The sequence below is a fragment of the Ursus americanus genome, chromosome 5 (assembly GCF_024610735.1).
Source record: "Ursus americanus isolate L20-20 chromosome 5, mUrsAme1.1.p, whole genome shotgun sequence".
Lineage (NCBI taxonomy): Eukaryota > Metazoa > Chordata > Mammalia > Carnivora > Ursidae > Ursus > Ursus americanus.
Genome location: NC_142131.1, coordinates 18,807,954 through 18,832,103, shown reverse-complemented (window position 1 = coordinate 18,832,103; position 24,150 = coordinate 18,807,954). Strand labels below are relative to the sequence as shown.

General features: G+C 35.3%; 1 protein-coding gene across 3 annotated transcripts in view; it reads left to right on the top strand.

Moving 5' to 3' along the window:
* ADGRV1 (adhesion G protein-coupled receptor V1) overlaps positions 1-24,150 on the top strand; it is a 507,877-nt gene that overhangs the window by 46,274 nt on the left and 437,453 nt on the right. For all 3 annotated transcript variants that reach the window (XM_045796286.2, XM_045796287.2, XM_045796288.2), the window contains exons 7-17: positions 1,084-1,649; positions 1,998-2,268; positions 2,656-2,985; positions 9,975-10,151; positions 12,325-12,548; positions 16,708-16,834; positions 16,935-17,120; positions 17,889-18,069; positions 18,801-18,964; positions 20,025-20,148; positions 21,501-21,767. In XM_045796286.2, the coding sequence (XP_045652242.2) occupies positions 1,084-1,649; positions 1,998-2,268; positions 2,656-2,985; positions 9,975-10,151; positions 12,325-12,548; positions 16,708-16,834; positions 16,935-17,120; positions 17,889-18,069; positions 18,801-18,964; positions 20,025-20,148; positions 21,501-21,767 (2,617 nt within the window). The remainder of the gene's footprint in view (positions 1-1,083; positions 1,650-1,997; positions 2,269-2,655; positions 2,986-9,974; positions 10,152-12,324; positions 12,549-16,707; positions 16,835-16,934; positions 17,121-17,888; positions 18,070-18,800; positions 18,965-20,024; positions 20,149-21,500; positions 21,768-24,150) is intronic.

Sequence of the window (24,150 nt, the reverse complement as noted above, 5' to 3'; positions counted from 1 at the left end):
AGATCATCATCTGAGGGTCTAATGTACAGCATTGTGCCTGCAGTTAATAATACAGTATTGTATACTTGAAAGTTGCTGAGAGTAGAACATAAGTGTTTGGTCACTCACACAAAAAGAATCAACTGTGTGAGGGGATGATTTTGTTAATTCTCTGGATCTCAGCAGTTATTCCAAAATGTATATGTACATCAAACCATCACGTGTACATTTAAAATATATTACAATTATATTTGTCAATTATTCCTAAGTAAAATTGGGCAATAAAAAGATCATCAATCAAATCACAGCATTTTTTAGATACATAGCCTTACCTTTTATATTGCTGTTGATAGAGGTAAAAAGATTTATTTTTTCCCTTTCATTCATAAAACAGAATTTATTTAAACAGCATAGTGAAGATTATCCCTAGGATTTCTGTGCAGTTGCAAAATAAAAAAATTTTTTTTTTCACTTTAACAATGTCAGCATTTGTCTGATAGTGACTCTTATAGCTTGTTCTCCAGAGGCATGATGCGTATTTTGGAAATCATATGATTGGTATATGTTTACCTCTCGAATTAGAAATCATTTAGAGAAAAGCAAGAATAATTCACATGTTGGAAACTAACAATTTGCATGTGATGTTTAATGTAGTTTTCCAGATTCTTAGATATTATATATCTTATCTGTTTATATATCTATAAAATATTATTTTTAGATATTCTTATATATTATTAGATTACTATCATGCTACTTCTGACTCTACCAATTTGATAAAATTAGTAAAATTTTATGCCCAGTTTTACTGTCAAATCATTAGTGTTATCTAAAGATTGATCAAGGTTGAAAGACATTATACCTATACTTTAATACCTGTCCATACCATTGCTTTGTGAACTTTTACTTCCCTATTTAAAATATATTATGTACTTCGGAAAATATTTTAATATTAAAATATTTATTATTAAACAAGCCTCTCTACTCCCTTCAGTTAAAATTTTTTTTGTTTCTTTGTACTGAAACATGGCAACTTTGTATACTTTGGTTTCTTTGCAGATGTTTTGGCTATTGATATTTTTGCTACTGTTTATATTTATTTGACAGGTACCAGAGAATGATGAAATATTTTTGATTCAACTGAAAAGTGTAGAAGGAGGAGCTGAGATCAACACCTCTAGGAGCTCAGTTGAGATAATCATTAAGAAAAATGATAGTCCCGTGAGATTCATTCAGAATGTTTATTTGGTCCCAGAGGAAGACCACATACTCCTAATTCCAGTGGTTCGTGGAAAAGATGACAATGGGCATCTGATTGGATCTGATGAATATGAAGTTTCAATCAGTTATGTTATTATAACTGGGAATTCAACAGCACATGCCCAGCAAAATTTAGACTTCATCGATCTTCAGGCAACCCCAACTATTGTTTTTCCACCTTTTATTCATGAATCACATCTAAAATTTCAGATAGTTGATGACACCATTCCAGAGATTGCGGAATCATTTCATGTTGTATTACTAAAAGATACCTTGCAGGGAGATGCTGTGCTATTAGGCCCTTCTATTGTGCAAATCACCATTAAGCCAAATGACAAACCTTATGGAGTCCTGTCATTCAACAGTATCTTGTTTGAAAGGATAGTTGTAATTGATGAAGATACAACATCAAGGTATGGTTTATCTTAAACCTGTTACTACAATTATTTCAGTATATTATTCTGTGTTTTAGTATTTGTGCTATTGGACATAGTGTCGAACTGTGTCATGTCTTCCACCATGGTTTCACTGTTTTCTTTCTTATTTTTAGAGTGATTTAAATATGTAAGGGAATTCACATTATGATAGGTTCCCAGGACACATCTACATATATACCCCTTCATATTATAAACAGGCATTCATTCTCTGTGATATGGATTCTGCTTTTACCAAAATCTGATAGCCGGTTTGACATTGAAAAAATCCAGCTAAGGGAAACACAGTATAATATGTGACCATATATATTTCTTTTAAAATTCTAGATTTGAAGAAATTACAGTGGTTAGAAATGGTGGCACCCACGGGAATATTTCTGTGAACTGGGAATTGACACGGAATAGCAGTGATCCCACACCAGTAACAGCAGATATCAGACCAAGTTCTGGAGTTCTCTATTTTGCACAAGGGCAGATGTTGGCATCAATTCCTCTTACTATTGTTAATGATGATCTTCCAGAAGAGGCAGAAGCTTATCTACTTCGGATTCTGCCTCATACAGTACGAGGAGGTGCAGAAGTGAGCGAACCAGCAGAGGTAGTTCAGTTGTTATGCTTTACTTGTGTGAATATTTCCGTGTTACAAAAGAGCCAAAGAATTTGATCACACAAATCACTTTTATGTCTTGTTGGATGCAACAGGAAGAGCACTGCTTTTAGAAATGATGTATGTTTCCGTTGCTCAAGATTGTCTGTTCTGTAAATAAAAAATTTACTCTTCAAAAAAATTCCACAAACAATAAATTAGGAAAGTTGCCAAATGTATTTTTGATTCATCTTTTACTCTGTCACATATAAAAAGTGATCATCTTTAGACATGATATATAAATAAATATTAAAAATCAGACTAGCCTAGAAAATTAGCAGTTCGGTGTTCTCAGATATGAGAATTCTACACTTTAATATTTTATTTCTTTATCTGCAGCTTTTGTTCTACATTCAGGATAGTGATGATGTTTATGGCCTAATAACATTTTTTCCTATGGAAAACCAGAAGATTGAAAGCAGCCCGGGTAAACGATATTTATTCCTGAGTTTTACAAGACAAGGAGGAACTAAAGGAGATGTGAAGATGTTTTATTCTGCCCTTTATATTCCTCCTGGAGCTGTGGACCCTTTACGAGCAAAAGATGGCATCTTAAATATGTCCAGGAGAAATAACCTCATTTTTCCAGAACAAAAAATCCAAGTCACCACAAAATTACCAATAAGAAATGATGCATTCCTTCAAAATGGGGCCCACTTTCTAGTAAAGGTACTGTAATGATTAGAACAATTTCAACTTTGGTTTGACTGTACATGTATTTGTCTGTGAGAGAGTTAACTAACCATTATCTTGCCCACATTGACGGCTTGGATGCTACCATTGGTTACTAAAACTTGTTGAGGGAGTCCAAGAAGAGACTGTGTCGGCTCCTAAGCTGTATAAGAATGAATAAAACAAGGGTCCTACTAAAGTTAATAGTTTAATCAGGTGATAATAAAAGTACACCAACTTGAAATGCAGGTCAGAAACTAATGGAGGACGTAATGGAGTAACACAAATTGTTAATGGAGGAGGGCAGGGAGGGGGAAGATTGAGAGAGAGAAGGAGAAAGAGATCCAACATTCTTTTGAGCTGATTTGGGAAAACATGACATAGGAATGGGATTTGTAGGGTAAATACTGTTTTTCATGATGGCTACAGCAAGGGAGACATTTCAGAAATAAAAAAGCAATATGAGAAAAATGGTGCAGATATTTTTAAATAACATACTTAAAAAAATCTGTTTCTTTGTCTATTAACTATAGATAGAATCTTTGGATTCTCATCTACTTAATAAAAAGAAGTTAGGTCCCCATAATGTATTCTTCCACTTTGTCTTTTTTCTTTCTTAACTTTTATTAACCAAAACGTTATTTTTATTGCCAAAATTAAAAAAAAATCTGCACTCACTTGTGATAGTATGGTTATGTTTTCCATGCATTTGGTATTGGTTGATTCTGAAAATTAGAAAGCAATAAAGGATGCTTATCAAATTTTGGTGATGTAAAAAAATTTAGTACAGATTCAAATAGTATGAATGGGTTGATAAAGATTTTATAATCCTGTATCGCCACGTACTTTGCTAACCGAAATATATATCAAATGAAATTTCATAATCCATTAATTTTTTTAATCATACACATTTAAATTGGTCTCATATTTTTGCCTAGACTTTGTTTTATGGTTTATTGCTGCTTTCTCTAGTATTTCTAACTGCTCCCTTTCTATATGTCATTCTCACCACAACAGCTTCCAGTTGTCTTATATATGTTGGATGGTGAGTTTAGCCGTACTAACTGCTTTCTGTGCTTGCTTCACACCTGCTACGTGAGATAGTTTTTACTGAGCTCCTGAATTTTCCTGATCTCTTGCTTTTTCTTTCTTGGATTGTGTTTGGGTTTTGTTGTAGTAAATCTTCCTCAGTTGAATACATGTGCAGAAAAGGAATATGCAAAGTAAACTTCTTGAGTCTTTTGAGAAGCTAAAAACAAAACTTCACACTTACATTGATAGTTCGGCTTGGTAGAAATTTTTAGATTAAAATGATTTTTTCGTGGTACCTGGATGGCTCAGTTGGCTAAGCGTCGAGCTCTTGATTTCAGCTGAGGTCATGATCTCAGGATCATGAGATCAAGCCCTGTGTTGGGCTCCACACTGGGTGAACCCTGCTTGAGATTCTTTCTCTCCCTTTTCCTCTCCCCCTCCCTCCTCCTCTCTCTCTCTCCACCCCCCAAAATAAAAATAAAAATAAATTTTTTCTTCAGAATTTGGAGGGTATTGTCTTATAGCACAGTTGCTGATGAGAAATTTGAGGGAAAGACATTATTTATGTTTTTAGATAACTTGCTTGTTAACCGTGAAAGCTTTTTAAAAAATCTTCTTGGTGTCCTGAATTCCACAGGACTGTGCCCCACTTTGCTTAGCACTTGATGGGGGGTAGGCCCTTTTATTCTGAAGACCCTTGTCTTTTTCTGTTTGTTTTCAGCTGGGCCACTGTTCATGCTTGTACCATTTGTGTCTTTCTTGAGGACTTCCGATCCAGGGGTCTAGTAGGTGACCTATTGTGGAGATATAGGATTTATCAGTATATGGAGAATGCCTTTTTGTAATACGTGTACCCAGAGGGAGACCTTTTGCCATTGTTTTCAAAGGTTTTGCCACTGGTGGTGAAAGATTCTGCTCTTCATCTTTTGTTATTATTGTTATTGGTATTTTGTGTTCCCTCCAAATGGAGAACTTATGTGATGCATACTTCTGTCTATGAGGATAACCCATTCTTGGGGGACCCCTGAATTTCTCTTGGAGTGATGGGTAAAGAGAACATGGCCTTGTACACAGTGTGTCTGCTTCTCCTGTGGCTTGTGGGATGCTTTTGTGACATGAGTGGCCAGATGGGGCATCTGCATCTGAGAAGTGGAATTGAGCATGTGGGGGAGCCCATGGCCCTGGCCATGCTAACAAGAAGTTAAAGGGACTAGAATGCTGCTACCAGAACACGTTTGGAGATATATTTAGAAATTTTTTAAAAAACTATACATTTGGGGCGCCTGGGTAGCGCAGTCGTTAAGTGTCTGCCTTCGGCTCAGGGCGTGATCCTGGCGTTCCGGGATCGAGTCCCACATCGGGCTCCTCCACTGGGAGCCTGCTTCTTCCTCTCCCACTCCCCTGCTGTGTTCCCTCTCTCGCTGGCTGTCTCTCTGTCACATAAATAAATAAAATCTTTAAAAACAAAACAAAACAAAAACTATACATTTGGCCTTATAAAAAATAAGTCACAATGTTTTAAGATTGGTCCCAATAATACATGGAAGTGCATAACTAATTTCACCAGTTTGCATTTAGGGTAGCATTTCCCAAACTTAGCAGTTTTCAAGAGTCCCTGGGAGATAATAACTTGTCAAGACGAGTTTCAGAATTTCATGGAGTTTTTGTTTTTATTTTTGGTGTCAGCTCTGTCCTTTGCCTTTTCTGCTGTCAGTGTCCTCTGGATTCAGAGCCCTCTCATTAATATACATTGTCTTAGTTCAGGCTGCTATAAAGAATACCACAGATTGGTGGCTTAAACAACAGACGTATATTTCTCACAGTGCTGGAGGCTGGGAAGCCTGAGATCAGGTGCCAGCATGGAGAGTGTCTGATGAGAACCCTCTTCCTGGTTTGCAGACTGATGACTTATTGCCGTGTCCTCACCTAGTGCAGAGAGACAGGAAGTAAGCTCTTTGGCGTCTCTTCATATAAGGGCATTAATCGCATCATGGGGGTCTACCCTCATGACCCAATTATCTCCCAAATGTCCCATCTCCACATGACATCATGCTGGGGATTAAATTTTCAATACATGAATTCTGGGGGAGCACAGACATTTAAATTCATAACATGTTTAAGGTTTGTCAGTATTCATTTCTCCCTTCTCCAGTCTTGCATAGGGCACAAGTGGTATGAGAACCAAATTATTAACCCAAGTGAAGTAAAGCAAAGATTTTACACAGTTGCTTTTGCTTTCATGGAGGCCTGGGCATCCTGGCGTTCTTGTAGTCATTGTAGTGATGTGAGGTGAGTTTAAGGACTGATGATGCAGTAATGTTGATTTTGAGTTTTGGAGAACTTTCCTGTTCCCACTTTAGCTTTCTGATCTCTTTTCTTACGCTGCCTCAAGACCACTTTTTACTGTGGATACAGACCTGCCTGTATCTGTGCCAGTATTAGTAACCTTTCTATTGAGCTTTAAGTCTTTTGAAAATATCTAGTATCTCTATCCAAGTAGCTGCAGAGAATCTCTTTGTAAACAAAACCTTATTAAAAACCATCGATGGGTCAAATATTACCCAAGCTATTTTCAGCATTGTATATGAACATGACAGAATTTATTCTTGATGCTACTTGAAAAGTAAGGAAAAACTCGAAGAAGTGTGTAATTTGTCTGAATTTTGGTGATGCCAGTTTAAAAATGTGTTTGTACCACTAATTCCAGACTCAATTCTTTATCTGTCTGTATTCAGTTAAAAAACAAAAGGTCTTACAGTGCAGACAGTTAATTTAGCAGTTTAGGGGGGGAAAAGACATTATTAGTCACTGACACAATTCCTTGTGGTTCAAAACAGCCGTAGGTTCTGGAAGGCTGGTTGAAATTAGAAGATTGTGTAGTTTGTGTAGTACATAATGGATGAGCAACTCAAGAATAGGAGGCATCAGAATCTGCATGGAAAGTTGAATGAAACTGAAGAAAGGAGAATCTGAGACATGAGCTCCTCATTCTTCACGAACCCTCTCAGCTAAATACATTAGTCTGAGATACAACTTTTGGCAGGCTTAGGGTTTGCTAATGTGCTGTCCCAGTTGCAAACCATCTGAAAGCAAAGAACGACTCTTTATGAATGGGGCAGTTTGATTTAGCAGATGCTTAAGGAACCCAGACAAAAAGGCTTAGAGACTAGGAAATAAGCCATGGAAAATTAGCATTTTCCTTTTGATCAGTTCATTTCATAGCCTCTATATCTTCCTTCTTTGTATTTTTCAAAAATCCTATATTTAGAATTAATTCTATAGCTTTTTTTGATAAATGTAAGATATAACTTATATATTTTCCTCCTTTCTCTTTAGAAAGTTTTGATAAATAGTATTATCAGTTTACCTCTTTGTGAATGTTTGGGAATGAGAGTGTTCATTCACAAACATATGCTTTCTCACACATGACCAAATATTTTAGAAACATCTTTGCCTCCAAACAATGTACACCTTATATTTATACACATTTTGTATATACATTTAAATATATATATAAATTAAATATATACATTATATATACATTAAAATATATATTTTATTTGTTTATTCTTTGTAATATTTTTAAGATAAGTAGAAATTTACATGTATATATATATTTTCTCTAGAAAAAATGACAGATATGTGGTTTTTACTCTTTATCTTTACATTGTATTTATTTTATAAAGTAAATGCAGAATACTAAAGAATTTCATGTTTTATTTTACTTGACTTGGTCTACATACTATATTTGGCAAAATGTGTCAGTCTAATTTCTTTTTTTTTTCTTTTACTCAAATGACTCTTTACCAAATATGGAGTTTTTCCTATTTTTCTCCTGTATGTGATTTTTAGATTTAAAATTGTTTTTAAAAATATTTATTTTATTTATTTTTTAGAGATGGGGGAAGACTGGGGTGGGAAGGGGTAGAGAGAGGGAAACAGAGAGAATCTTAAACAGGTTCCATACTCAGCATGGAGCCCAACGCAGGTCCCTATCTCACAACCCTGAGTTCGTAACTTGAGCTGAAATCAGGAGTCAGACTCTTAACCAACTGAGCCACCCAGGTGCCCCTCCCATATGTGATTTCTAAAGCAGAATGCATGACATTTTATTTATTTATTTATTTATTTATTTATTTATTTATTTATTTATTTATTTATGATTTTATTTATTTGACAGAGAGAGTGAGAGGGGGGAGGGCGAGAGGGAGAAGCAGACTCCTTGCTGAGCAGGGAGCCCAATGCGGGACTCGATCCAGGGACTTCAGGATCATGCCCTGAGCCAAAGGCAGTCGCTTAACTAACTGAGCCCCCCAGGTGCCCAAAATGTGTGACATTTTAAAAGGGCATTTACTTTTGCCTTTAAAATATATATCATTTATCATAAAATGTGACATTGTGTGTGGAATCAGAAATACTCCTGTACGGGGCGCCTGGGTGGCACAGTGGTTAGGCGTCTGCCTTCGGCTCAGGGCGTGATCCCGGCGTTGTGGGATCGAGCCCCACATCAGGCTCCTCTGCTGTGAGCCTGCTTCTTCCTCTCCCACTTCCCCTGCTTGTGTTCCCTCTCTCGCTGGCTGTCTCTATCTCTGTCGAATAAATAAATAAAATCTTTAAAAAAGAAAATACTCCTGTACATTTGTGGAAAATCAGTTTAAATCACAAGTCTTTTCTGATGGTTACTTATAAGCATTGTTTTCACATCACAAAGCCTAACAGAGGGCTCTAAAGAGTGGGAGATCCATAATATCTTATTAGGTTCAGAATTGCTTTTCAGCTTAAAATCTTTGTTTTTGCAGTTCTGTAATGATTATCTATTCCTATACTGCTCAAGTGAACACTGTATGGGTTGATCAGTTGAATTTGGGAAAGTTAGAATATTAAGATGTTGAAGGTTTGTGATATACCAGGATTCCTATGGAGCTCATTTTGTATTGGAGGGATGAGTCGACAGGCATTTCCTGTGTCAGCTGCAGTTTTGGGTCCGTGTCGTGGCCTGGGAAAACGCTGAGAAGAACACAGACTCACAGGGGCTTTGTTGGGAGGTAAAAGTCTGAAACACACAAAATGATGATAAGCAAGCAACATGTGAAATTTATGATAAAGTCCTAAGTTTAGGAAGGGTAGTTGTAGAAGTTCAGAAAGATCAAGTAAAAAGGGCTGGAGATAACAGGAAATCTTCATGAAAGAGGGAGATTTAACTGGCCTTTAAGAGTGGGTATGTTTTGGACTTGTGAGATGATGAAGGGAGGCCGTTCTAGATGAGAACGCTGTGGAAGTTACTCCAGTGGTCGTGTTCATCAAGCACAGGGATGTTGCGTGTTATATACATATGCTGTTTTCTTTAAACAGAGAGACAGGTTACATTTGGAGCTCTGAACGATCCTCTGATAGTGAATTTTCTCTGGCATAGAAAGGGAGTGGGTGAGTGATTGGAGGTGTGGGTCGGTGGAAGTGTAGGAATGAGACGTGGGCAACTCTCAGTTTGGCTTTAAGGTCAAGGTAGTTGGGTACAGGTGATAAGGAGAAAAAGTGGATGGTACTGATGTTAGTAGTGAGGGGACATGGAACAGAGATAGTGATTTCTATTTTGGACATTCTAACTGTAAGGTGTCTGTCTGACATTTATATGATGTCCAAAGGCAGTTGGTTACAAAGATTTGGAATTCAAAGGAGAGATCCAGAGATTATTAGGGAGAGGGCATGACATTATAAGATAAAGGGCTTGGAAAGAACCCTGGGGAATAATAACTGAAGAGAGAGAGAAAACAAACAAAAACAAACTCAAGAAGCCAGTGCAGGAGGTTGAAATAGGATGGTGACTGAAAGGAGACGAAGTTGCCAAGTTTGTGACCTTTACATATTTACTTTGTTGCCCCATGCTATTAAAACTTTTTTTTTTAATTTAAAAATTTCTGTTCTTTTAAATTTTTTATTGCGTTTGTTTATTATAGTTGGAAACTGTGGAATTGGTGAACATAATTCCCCCAATCCCATCTATAAGTCCTAGATTTGGGGAAATCCAAAATATTTCTTTAGTGGTTACTCCAGACATCGCAAATGGAGAAATTGGCTTCATTAGCAATCTTCCAGTTGTTTTACATGAACCAGAAGATTCTGCTGCTGAAGTGGTAAGTAGGCTTTTTTTATTGATGGGACCTAGTGAGTCTGAGATAAGGCATAGACAGTTTCCTTTTTTTAGAGTTAACATAACAGAATTAACAGATCTTGAAAAGCTTCACCATTTACAGCAAGTATTCAATATGTCATTTGATATAAGTAACTGATGCATATGTGGTTTTTCCATCATCTTTTGCCATATATGTTAGAATAAAGTTAGAATTAATTGCTCATGGCCAGAATTGGGTATTTTGATGTGGATGCTTTTAGATAGTGTATGACATTTGCGAGAGTGATAGCCAAACATAATTTTTCTTTTTTTTTATTGGCCAAGTCACATGAATTGCAGGTATCCTTGACCTATTCCATTTATTAGTGTTCCTCATGCTTGCCTCAGGCAAGACAAGGGTGGCTACCTTGGGTTCTGTGCTTGGCAGTGGAAGTGATCCACTTGGATCGCCATTCCAGTTGGCAGTGGTAAAGTGGTGGAATGCCAAATCTGAGGAATTTTATATTACATATATGGGTAAATTTTTATAGGCACACACACACACACACTCACACACACACACACACACACACACACACACACACACACACACACAAGCACACTCACATATATAGCACCCCTACCTGCCCCCTACCCTGACTGAATTTTCCTGCCATCTATCGAGGGATAGCTCTGACTTTCAGCTTTACCATTACCTGAGTCACGGTCTATCCCTGAAACCTTCTCGAAGACTCTCATAACTTAGATTTGATTTAAAATGGGTTGGGGTTCAGATCAGAAAAGAGGAGAATTGTTTTTGTTATCAAAGTCTCATGTCAAAATATGGTATCTGCAACTTCCTTTGTTTGTATATTTGATTCTATAAATTGGCAGAGCAGCTCATTTTTCAAGATGGTTCTCATTTTTTGTATTTTTTATTTATACACTGTTTCCCTCTAAAAACTAAAAAACTAAAAACATTTAGAGAGTGGATTGCTTTTATTCATTATCTGCTGTCAATTTACCATTTCATATTTTTCCCTTGAGGAAAATTAGTTTTGAGGGAAAGTTTTGGGCTCTGTGAACCTGCATTCTTTCCCTCTGGGAAGCAGAAAGGGTGGAAATTTCCCTCATTTCTCTTTCTCTTTGTCCCATCCATAGCCCAGGCCACAGCCACTCCCTCAGGGTGACTTAAGGGCTCACCCCTCTGTTAATTTTTTTGTCTTCCTTAAGTATCTTATTTTGCTCACTGGTCTCCAGCCCTGACCATCCTAGTCAAAGTAGCAGAATGGTTAGTGAGGAAAATATCTTCCATTTTTCAGCATGGGGTGTGTTAAAAAGCAAAGAACAAAGAAGATACATTTTTAGGGGCTTAAAAAGAGTAGCGTATCTACCATTAAGTATTTGTTTATATTCTTTATTTGAAAAAACTTTATCATTATCTACAATGATCCTTTTATTTTATATATTTGAAATTCACTGCACTTAAAACTATCAAATATAATTTGTTTCAGAATTATTATAATAGCTGCCATTTACTTAGCTTATACAATGGAGAGGCACTCTAATCCTCTCCACAAACTTGCAAAATAGGGAAGCCCTAGCTTCATTTCACTTGAGGAAATTGAGGTCAGAGAGGTTAAGTAACTTGCCCAAGGTCACCCAGAACTATGATTTGAGTATGTCATTTTATTTCTACTGCATTTATTGTGGTTAGAAACATTTCTTGTTCTTATTTATATTATTATTTTCTTATTTTTGCCTCCATCATTTTAAGATGAATTTTTCGTAATTTTCTAGTTTCAATTACAAAAGTTTATATTGTGATATAACATTAATTCTTTTTTTTTTTTTTGGAGAAGCTCTGATGGAAATTTAGTATTTAGCCAACATGTTCTACATTTTTCATGATTGTTTGCCTTTTATTAAGACAAATTACAGGTTAGGGATATTTTTGGGTAGGAGCAGTTTTGCAGATAAATTTGATTAGCAAAAACTAATAAAAATAGTTATATCTAAAATTATTTTTATGCTTAAAGAGAAGGTACGTTCAGTTGTATTTTAAGGTCATTTAATAGTTGGTTTCTCTATGCAGAATACATATATAATAACATGTGCATGCACTAACTGAAAATCTTACGTAATTTGTTAGCATGTATTTCAGAAGAAATTGTTCCATTTTTTCTTTTTATAAGGTATACATTCCCTTACATCGGGATGGAACTGATGGTCAGGCTACTGTCTATTGGAGTTTGAAGCCCTCTGGCTTTAATTCAGAAGCAGTGACCCTGGACGATATAGGTCCCTTTAATGGCTCTGTTGTGTTTTTATCTGGGCAAAGTGACACAACAATCAACATTACGGTCAAAGCTGATGACACACCGGAAATGAATGAGACGGTAGCACTTTCTCTAGACAGGTAATAACCCGTTTAGGTTATGTTTATTTAGTAGCATGTATATGTTATATGTCTGAGTTCTCTGAAATAATATTGTTTCTTGTTTTAGCTCTTTCCTCCGTATAAAGAGAAAAAACTGAATAGATAACATTTTGCTAAGCTTCTGACTTTTCTGTTTTTTGTTGATGGCTCTGGTTAGACTGTGAATATTATGACATAGTGAACTTTTACCCTGCTATTCATTATGAGGAAACATTACAGAGAGAATTTGTGGAAAGTATCAGATATAACATAAGCATAGCTAATAAGTTGCTATATTAAACAAGTAGGCAGCAACAAATCTAAAATGTTAGATTAAGCAAACAGCTCTGCCTGCTTCATTTTCAGTAGGGGAGAGGATTAGAGCTTTTTTGAGTGAGTAAAAAGAAAGAGTTAATCTTCATATAATGAAATTCTCTTTTTAACATAGAATTTGAACACTAAATAATACATATTTTTCAGAGAATCAAAAATAGAAATTTAAGAGGTGTTTTTCAGTAATAATAATGATTTACTTAACATTTCTCAGTGGATAATTTATATTAGGAAAATATTAGAGTCTTTCAAAGAGAGATTTTTTTTCAGTAATTCAGAAAACCTCCAAAAATGAAAAAAAGTTCTGTTTAACTGATGTCAGTTAATTAAAAAAAAATCAAAACCAAGCTTATCTGCTACAATTTCCTATGTTAAAGTTGATACATATTAGAGAAGGTTAGTGTGACTGGAGGGCTTTGCAAAATTCATATTTTATAAACAATAAAAATCACAGATAAATTCAATTGGCATTATATTATACTATATTAATTAGGACTGAAATAGTAATAATTATTTTATGGAACCCCTGATCCCCTCTATATTTTACCATCAGGTTTTTCTTTGTAGGTATTTTGTGTAAACACCTATAAACCTGATGAGTAGCTGTTCTTTATTTTTATGTCAAAGAAAAGTACAGAATGTAGGGAACAAGTCTACTAAGTGTCTGCTGTGTATTTTGTTTGTTTTCATAGCTGCATTCTGTTTACTCCCTTTTTTACATAAAAAGTAAAACAAAGCAACAACAAAGCACACAAACAAAAAAAAATAAAAAAGCAATGACAAATGTAACAGACACACACTGTCTAAATGACTTACGCTTTTAATAGGTATTTCACATTAAATCTTAAGGAAAGGTATTTCAAATTGTTTCTAAAAATCAGTGAAATGTAATGTAAATGAAAACTGAAAATTATCATTTTTTCACTTATGTACTTTTTTCTTTTAGTTAGGTTTGAGTACTTATTAAATCAATGGGCAGTCTTCAAAAAAAGAAAAGAAAGAAAGAAAACAAACAGTATTTATAAACCAAAGATATAGCAATTCATAGAAACTCTTAGCGGAGTTTCTGCTTTGGCTAAGTGTTTAAAGAATGATTTCACCTTCAAATTTCACCTTCAAAAGTTTATAGTGAATATTTTTTATGTCCTTTCAAAACAGTCATTTTTTAACTTGGTCATATAAACCTTTAAGTTAATTAAATATAATTTTTAAGTGTTTATTTCTCTCTCTCCTATGGGCAAAAACAGTATACAAGGAAGTATAAATCCTGGGCTAGAGTATTTCAGAAATTATTGGTTACTCTCTTTTCAAATATAGGAAATTCATTCAATTTATATTAATTTTAATTCAATTAGCAATAGTGTTTACTTATATTATCTCAATTGTGCATGAGTAAGAATGAGCAAATAACATGTGAGTGTTCTAAGACATATTTAATTAAATAAATGTCAGAATAATATCTATGATTTAAAATGACATATTTTTTCTAAACCTCATCTCGATTTTGCAAATTTTGAATGATAACAAATGTTATTATAATGTTATGATATAATAATGCAACAAAAATAATTAACACTTTCTTGTGGTACATTATACTCTTTCTCTAAAGTCAAATTCAAATGCAAATTCTCTATGTTTAATACAGATAAAAGTTGCTCTGTAGTTAAAAAGTTGATGCTTTCAGTATTATACCAGTTAAAAATATTTTAATGTTTAGTTTTCCCCAAATCAGAAAAAATTTCACTCTGCCAGTTTATTTCAGAAAAATTTTCATATATGTGGTGTATAACCCCGTATTTATAAATAGTGTCATTTGACCTTAAAAATGAAGCCCTAGGGTTGTGCATGTTGACATGTGTTTTTCAAGGCTGTTTGAAAATGCATTAGATTGGGGATTTGGAAAAGTATTTAGATTTCCTGAGATGAAGTTCTGTTTAAGTAATATTTGTCAAAGTTAAAGATAAAATGCTATCTTATGGCTTCTTAATATTTCTATGCAAATGATGAAAGGTATGTATTTCTTTACTTTTAGTTTTTTTAATTTTTTCAAAGAACAACTGGCTTTAGATCTGAGGATGAAGATTTTTGTTTTTTTAAAAACCTTATTAAAGCTACTAAGTAATTATAAGTCAAGCTGAATGAGATTTGCTCAGCTGCTGTGGCTTGCGAGCCTGCACAGTGCTTGGCAGGCCCCAGCGCCTTGGAGCAGGCCTGGAAAAGAATGTCTTCAATGGGTGTTGACATGCTGGCTGCCCATGGGGTCATCTTCCCTAAGTGGGAACTCGCTGAACCTCTTGCTGGCATTTGTCAATAGCAAAGAATCCAGTGTGCGGAATTCCCATAAAGTGAACATTACTAGCTTGTGGGGGAAAAAATGAAAAGCTTTCTTTAGCTTTATTTTTACTCTGTCGTTCAAATTTCTAGCAGTATTAGTGCGATTTTGGCAAATGGTGTCTCTGTCTCCTTTTCCCCCTCCCACGCTTCTGTGTTGACAGGGTAGAAACCGAAAGGTTTGTCGTGTATTTTGGGTAAGTGTACAAAATGATGCCTTGTTTCTGGTTATTCAACCTTTTGCTTTTCAAGCCGTTGTTTTGGACAAGGCTGTGGTTCTGCATGACAACGGGTCTTGAGAAATTTTGCTTGATGCTTGTGCATGCTTTGTGTGTAGTTTCAATTTCTAAAGGTAAGGGGAGCGGGTGTGAAATAGGGGTATATTTACTATGAAAATCACATGACTGCATTAACAACATAACAAATAACTGTCCCGTTATTTGGGGTATCTCTTCTGCGGACACGAGTATGCTAGGTGTTGGTTGTCAGGTTTCCGAAAGCTAGAGAAGGATGGTAATTCTGATTTTCTATTACATAGGAAGTGAGCCGTCTTTTCTACGTATTAATTGTGGCTTCATTGTAATTTTGAGGTCTGATCATGAGTACTTTTTGGTTCAACAGAAAGTGACATTTGGGAAGGTTTAGAACAGATTGCAGGACTGAGAATTCTCAAAGAGTAGGCTTAGACTGGCTTTTAAACCCCCGGAGCCCTGCATCCCAGTCCCTTTGATCATTCTAATTATACACTGAGCATAAAAACCAGAAATATAAAAAAAAAAATCTTGTTTTAAATATGTTCTTTTGAGAGATGTATGGACATTGCTTAACAAGTCATGCATCTCAGATCCATTCTATTCCACGTTTTTTTTTTTTTGTGTATGTTCTGTATTTTCTTTTATAATAACAAAAAATAATGAGGTTAAAATTGAGGTGAATAGAATCATATGAAAGGTCACAAAAATATTTCTAAAATCTAATCATAATTTCATTTATTTTTGATCAGTGTGGCTTGTTTTAGTCTGTGCAGTTATCCAACTTTTATTTAGTTAGTATAATCTTACGTCATGAGATTTTTTTAAAAATTCAAGTGCATGTAAAATTAAAACAATTTTATTTAAATGTATTTTCTAAGTATATGTTACAAATTAAATTCTCCTAACAAATATGTAGATTTTGTACAGCCTTTGTTTACTTATTTTATGGTGTACTTAGACAATATTTTTGGTGTATTTTGGTGTCCTTAGGCAATGTTTGATTTCAGTCAAATATGAAAGATATAATGAATTCAGTAACAGAAGTTCTTCCATAAAATTTATGAGTGAAAGTGTTTTGATCTTTAGTAATTTTAATACGCTTAAATTCAGTTTAAGTTTTAACTCCTAATAACCTCCATATTCATTATCTGGAAGTGTTGTAAATATTGTAAATAAGGCTGCAAAATTCAGTATTAAGATTATATTTGGAAGGTCCTTTTTCTTCCTTCTGACTTCTCCAGGATCAACGTAGAAAATCAGGTGCTAAAATCTGGATATACTAGCCGTGACCTAATTATTTTGGAAAATGATGATCCTGGGGGAATTTTTGAATTTTCTCCTACATCCAGAGGACCGTATGTTATAAAAGTAAGTATGAAAGAAACTTCAGTTTATTCTGTACTCACAACTTCAGAAGAACAATCTTGAAGGATTTGAACTTTCATGGATTTTTTTTTTTTTTTTTAAGGAAGGGGAATCTGTAGAGCTCCACATCACCCGATCCAGGGGAGCACTGGTGAAGCAGTTTCTACGCTACCAAGTAGAGCCGAGAGATAGCAATGAGTTCTATGGAAACACAGGGGTGCTGGAATTTAAACCTGGGGAACGGGAGATTGTAATCACGTTGCTAACAAGATTGGATGGGATACCAGAGGTACAGGATTTTATTTTTTTCTTGTGCTTTTGTGGAAAGATGATAGTATCTAGTATATTAAGAATATAGATATTTTGAACATTGACAAGGAGATGCAGGAGCAGAAGTGAGCAGGAAAGGGTTGAGAGGTACTTATGTTTGCAAAAGAAAAAAAAGACAAGCTTAAAAAACAAAGTAAGATTCATTCAACTTTGAATTACATATGTTTATCCTACATAAAGAAATACCAAACGATCTGAAATGTGTGTGATCAGTTTTCATCATCTTTAAGCTTTCTTTAACTTTATTTTACATCACCTGTTTGAACTTTTAATGATAGGGGTTTGAACTGAAGTTTTTCTGTAGAATCACTTTTTAAAAAGAAATAAATTTAAGTTTTGTATTAGTGGAACCACATATTGTTCCATTGTGTTTGCACACCAATACATAGGGAGCTTTTCAATTAATTTTATTTTATTTACTCTTAATCAGTGTAAACGGCTAGATCATTATTGATAAGGTCCAGTTTTCTCACTGTGTTAGTATAGTATCATGGTTTATCTTTTCCCTTTTTGGATAATGTATACTTTCATATCTGATGTCTCCCTTAATTGATAGGAGAATGTTAAACAATTTTTTTAGGAACAATATCAGCTCTTTTTTTTTTTTTTTCCAGTAAGTGGGATGTTTCTGGAAAATAGATAGTATTAATATTCTTGAATAGATATATTTTTATTTGCTTTGAAATTTCAACTTTAAATTTTTCCTAATTTGACATGTTCATTTTAGTTGGATGAACACTATTGGGTGGTCCTCAGCAGCCATGGTGAACGGGAAAGCAAGTTGGGAAGTGCTACGGTTGTCAACATAACGATTCTAAAAAATGATGATCCTCATGGGATTATAGAATTTGTCTCTGATGATCTAATTGTTATGATAAATGAAAGTAAAGGAGACGATACCTATAGTGGTAATTTATTCTGCTTCTTATATTCTAGTACTGTTTACTGAGGAGGAAATTAATCATTTTTTTAGTCTATTTCTTTAGTAAATAGTTATTTTTAGTTGTCCATCTGCCTTAAAAATTACATATAACACAGATAGTAATATTTTAGAAATCATATTTAAGGTTGCTATTTTTATTTCTTACATCAGTATTGTGATGATAACTGATGATTTCAGTTATATTTTCATTTCAATTAACCATATGTGGTAGAATTCAAACACTGAAGAATGAGGCGAGTCAAATAGAAAAGACTTTAAAACTGAGACTCACTGCTAGGGAGCTATTGCAGTGGCCTGAAATGAGAAGGAGCTTATTTTTAGGGCAGTGTCTGTCTAGGTAAGAAAATTACTTTTGAGTGTTCAACTTCCTTTAGCTGCTTTTAGCAAATATCCCTGTAGAACTTTGTCATAGGCGTACCTAATTAAACAGCATTCTGTTCCCTGTGTGGAATGGTTTTTAAATCCCCAAACTGTGATAGAAAAGATCAAGTCCATTTATTTGGTAAATTTTATACCTACAGAAAGAAGACTAGATTACTACATTTAGATATATACCTTGAGGCTATCTAAGCAAATGATTGACTTATTAAAAAGAGTTCTTATTTTTACTTTTGTTTTTTGAGCAGTTTCTTTACTCATCGTTTTAAAATTGTTAAATATATATTCATGTATATTATACACATTTGTATTTCACAGCTGTTTATGATGTAATAAGAAATCGAGGCACCTTTGGTGATGTTAGTGTGTCATGGGTGGTTAGTCCAGACTTTACACAAGATGTGTTTCCTGTCCAAGGGGCTATTTTCTTTGGATATCAGGAATTTTCAAAAAATATCAGCATTTACTCCCTTCCAGATGAGGTAAATGTTGCATATGTAACTCTCTTTATTTGTTGTCATTGCTTAATAATGATTTTTTTATTTAATAATTAAACTTCTGGCAATATATTTTGTCATGAAAATATGCGATAAAGAATGCAGATATGATAATGTCTAAATAGAAGCTAAGAGAGAAATATTTTTGGTTTCCCTGAAGTCATCTTTAACTCTTAGAACTCACAGTTGCCAGTGACACTGCATAGATGTTAAATATCAGGGATTCAAGTTGAGATTAAGTCCCCAGCTTGTACTTTGGCCCTTTGAAGCCAAAGGTACCATCTACCAAATACCCAATTGGTGCATTCTCAGAATCAGGACAATCACCAGATGGATCATGGATCCAGGGTGGTGCTCATCTTATTGGTAATGAAGAGAAAGAACTTAGGAACAGTGGGAGTGGACCTTTCTGAGCAGAGCTGTGTTTAAATGGTCACGGAAGCCACTCTCCTTTCCCTTGGGCTTGTTGCCTGAGACACAGAATTCCAATACTCTTCCATTGTAGGATACGGAGGATACCAGCTTACATGGTGGAATGAAAGAGAAACAGGGTCCACCTAGAGATTTATATAGGCTCGGAGATGGTGGAGAATCTCATCTTGGTAGGAGATGGGAATGAAGTCTTTACGGGCGAAGCTTCAGTAAGATTTGTAAGAGGCCTTTGAGAGCTAGCTGAGCTTTTGTTACCATTATGATCTCTGTTCTAAATGGATCGAAAACTTATTTTTCTGTGTTTTTTTCTTGTAAACAACATATATCCCATCTTTTTACAGAAATAATGTGACCTATGTAGTATTTATATTTTAGCTTGTATAAAGCAAAATATCTTTATTTTCATTAAGTTTTATGAGTCAGAATGAAGTGGGTTTTTGGATGACATGCACAGTAGAGTGGCTTTTTTGGGTCTGAGTCCTACTTGAATCAGAAATGGTGATGAACATTAGTCCTGTCATTAATAGAGCTATTTTTTAAAAAGATAAAAAATAATTTAGAAATTATTTGTACAAATCGCCTAACTTAAAACATGTGTCACATTTTCCAAAAGATTCCAGAAGAAATGGAGGAATTTACCATTACTCTATTTAATGCCACTGGAGGAGCTAAAATAGGAAATAAAACTACTGCAACTCTGAGGATTAGAAGAAATGATGACCCCATTTATTTTGCAGGTGGTATTGCTATCTTTTTTGAGTGAGTTCATATCTTTTTAAACAGTAGGTAGATATGTTTTCAGTAACCTTTATAACTGAACATTTTCAGTAAAGCACAATTGAAGCTTGTTGAATATGATTTCATGATTTGTTTGGAGGATCATTATTCAATCTGTTTGATGTTTTAAGAAATGTTTTTAAAGGTCTTGTGAAGGAAAAAGAAAATAAAACAGTACTATTTCGTTAGCTTTGTTCTCCCTCAGACTTCAAATTCCAAGGTATTTCTTTTGCGTTTGTGCAAGAAAGGATACTCTCCCTGAAATTTCTTTCAGTACATGACGTAGCCAGTTCAGGGTCTGAGTTTAGTACCTAACGGATGCTCCTTAACTTAACAACTCATCTTTATTGGACATGTAAATTAAGGCGTCCCCATTTCTGCATTTTAATTCTTTCTTTAGACCTCTCTTTTGCACCTGAGACATTTCTTAGTTTTTATTTTAATTCCAGTATAGTTAGCATACAGTGTTATATTAGTTTCAGGGGTATAATTTAGTGATTCAACACTTCCATACATCAGCCGGTGCACTCCTAAATATCCTCACGTATTTCACCCATCACCCTCCCCTCACTTCGCCTCTGTTAACCATCAGCTTGTACTCTCTAGGTGACATTTTTTAATTTGTGAGCTTAATTGGTATCTAATTCTTTCTTTTTTTAAAAAAAAGATTTTATTTATTTATTTATTTGGCATAGAGAGAGAGAGCGAAGCAGGGAGCCCAATGAGGGGCTCGATCCCAGGACTCTGGGATCATGACCTGAGCCGAAGGCAGACGCTTAACTGACTGAGCCACCCAGGTGCCCTGGTGTCTAATTCTTTATGAAGCCCTTTTTGCAAGCTGTTCAATTTACAATTGCAGAAATCTTTTAAAGCTCTTGAATTTTATTGATTCATATTCTTAACCTTCAGTTAACATGTATGGAATGAATTAGTCCTGTGTTCAGCCTTCTAACTGCTGTGGCAAAGTAAAATATAAGGTATCTGGGCTTCTTCTCAAGGAAGTTACAATCTAAATTTGGAAATGAGGTATATGAAACAGTAGACCAAGGATTTCAGATAACACAAAATTTACTGATAAATTTGGAGTTCAAGACAATGGATTCTGTAGGAATTAAGGCAAAGGGAAGGTTATTGACGAGAAGTCATCAGAGGAGGCTTCATGTAGGAGTTGGTACCAGAGCTGAATCTTTAAGCAGAGACACAATGGAGGGTATTTCTTGCGTGGGCAGGGAGAAACATAAAGTGATGTGAAAATATGTTGATGGAATCAGAAAAGCTCACATATTCCTTCTTTTCTTCATCAATATTTCAGAACCTCGTGTGGTGAGAGTTCAGGAAGGTGAGACTGCTAATGTCACAGTTCTCAGAAATGGATCTGTTGATGTTGCCTGCACCGTCCAATATGCTACCCTGGACGGGAAGGCTACCGCGAGAGATGGAGACTTTGTTCCTGTTGAAAAAGGAGAAGCACTTGTTTTTGCAGTTGGAAGTAGAAAGCAGAGGATATCTGTATTCATTAATGAAGATGATATCCCAGAAACAGATGAGCCCTTTTATATAATCCTCTTTAATTCAACAGGTAAATAAATTATATTTTTATGGCAGACCTGTAGTTTCAGTGCTTTTATCAAGATGACAGTAAGTGTTTAACTGTCATTGATGACTGTTCAAGAGCAGAATTCCTTGTTTTATTGCTTTCTTGAGGGAAAGAGTGAAGAATAAAAAGTGTTGAATCTTCATGTACCTGGTTTACTCTGTGGCATTATTTTTAATCTTTTTTTCACAATGTAGCACATGGAGAAAAGTATGATATCATATAAGAAATAGAAATCTAGCTAAAGCTATTCTTTTTTTTTTTTTTAAGATTTTATTTATTTATTTAACACAGATAGAGACAGCCAGCGAGAGAGGGAACACAAGCAGGGGGAGTGGGAGAGGAAGAAGCAGGCTCATAGCGGAGGAGCCTGATGTGGGGCTCGATCCCACAACGCTGGGATCACGCCCTGAGCCGAAGGCAGACACCTAACCGCTGTGCCACCCAGGCGCCCCTATTCTGAGCCTTGTTTAGTAATCCAAGGGCTTAGGGTATCAGTATTCTGTAAGCCTTGCCCTTCTAGCATGGTACTGGGCATACTGGCTGGGAAGCTGCATTCTGTAGATGGGTGAACGCAACTGGCTGTTTGATAATTCTCTGGAGCCATAGCCATGATGAATGATAATTTGCAAGGGGGAAAAGATAGGCTCGTTCGTCTTCTCCATACTATAAATGAAGCAGGATGTTTGGACCCCAGTATTTGGGTCCTGAGAATATTTTGACCCAACTTTTAGTAAACTGGAGGGGCTTTAGCTTGTTTTTATATTTGTTCTTTTAAGTGTACAAAGAGCTATTTTTTTCTGAACCTTTGGAGAATAAGTTGAGGACAGAATACCGTATCACCTCTGAATACATTAGTGCATTTTTCCTACAAACAAAGACATTGTCTTACATAACCATGGTGTAATCATTAATATCAGGAAGTTAACATTAATATTGTCATTGCTTGAGACCCCCTTTAGATTTCTCCAGTTGTCCCAATAATGTCCAATGTAAAATCATGTATTGAATTTAGTTGTAATGTCTCTTTAATCTCTTCAGTTTGGAGTAGTTCCTCAGTCTTTCCTTATGACCTTTATAATACAGAAATTACAGGCTAGTTATTTTGTAGAACATCCCTCATTTTGGGTCTCTTTGATATTTCCCCATTATTATTAGTTTCAGGTTTTGTATTGATGGGACTTTCATAGAAGTGATTGTCTGTTCTTACCGTCTCTTCATTTGACACGTGATTTTGTTTTGTCCCTTTACTGCAGTGTTTACTTTGACCACAATTTAGGTGGTGATTGCCAGGCTTCTATACTGTACTTTTTTTCTTTGAAACTAATAAATATTTTGTGGGGGAGATACTTCATGTAAATATCCTGTAACTCATCAAACTTTCACCCGCTATCAGTATGGACTCATGATTTCTATTTAATGCAGTGGGTTATATTTCACCATCATTATTTGTTTTGGTGGTCAAATTTTCCCAGATTTGGCTAGGGGTAGCCTGTTTGAGATGACTTTTTTGTCTTTTTTTGACATGTCCCTATTATTCTGTGAGCATTTTCTTAACTTCCTGGCTCAGCAAGCTGTTCCAAATTCATACTTTTCCTGTCACAACCCTGAAATTAGTCATTTTTCCAAGAAGCCCTGGTTCCTTTTAGTGAAGAATGTTATTTAGAAACCAGAATCTGGGCACTAGGTGGGCTTCTTGTTACTGAGCTTATGTGCCTTCTAGGCCCTTTTAGCCCTTTTAGTATACAGAGATTGGGGATATTTTTATGTAGGTATGTATTTCTATATACACACATGTGGACTTTTACATCTGCAATTCTGTATCCAACTATATGTACTGAAAACCATTAGTTCACAACAGTATTTCCATTTCTGCCTATTATCACAGGGTTTTTTCTAGTTTTCTTTCTTTCCATATTTGTCCCTCCCTTCTCCGAGAGTGTGAAATTCAGCTCTGATTATTTTTAGTATATTTATTTCCTTGATTGATTCCCTCTGTACCCACTTTCCCATTGCTTCTTTTACTCTCCTTCCACAATGAGATTGCCTTTCTTACCCCACTAGGGTTCTGGCTTCCCACTCTAGGATCTCCCCACCCCCATGTGGATGCCTTCCCACTCCACTCACACTCCAACATCCAACACTAAGGTTTTTCTCCCATGGAGATGCCCTCCTTACCCCACCTTGTGCTGGGTCACTTTTGTGCCACAACAGTCCACCCTCACTATGAATGCCTGCCTTGTGCCTTACCTTGTACCTTTTAGACTGAAATATTCAGAAAGAGGAAAAGGAAAAGAAAGAGATCACTTAATTTTTGTTTGTGCTGTGTTTCTCCACCATTTTCCCTATCTTTCTCTCTCTTTGGTTG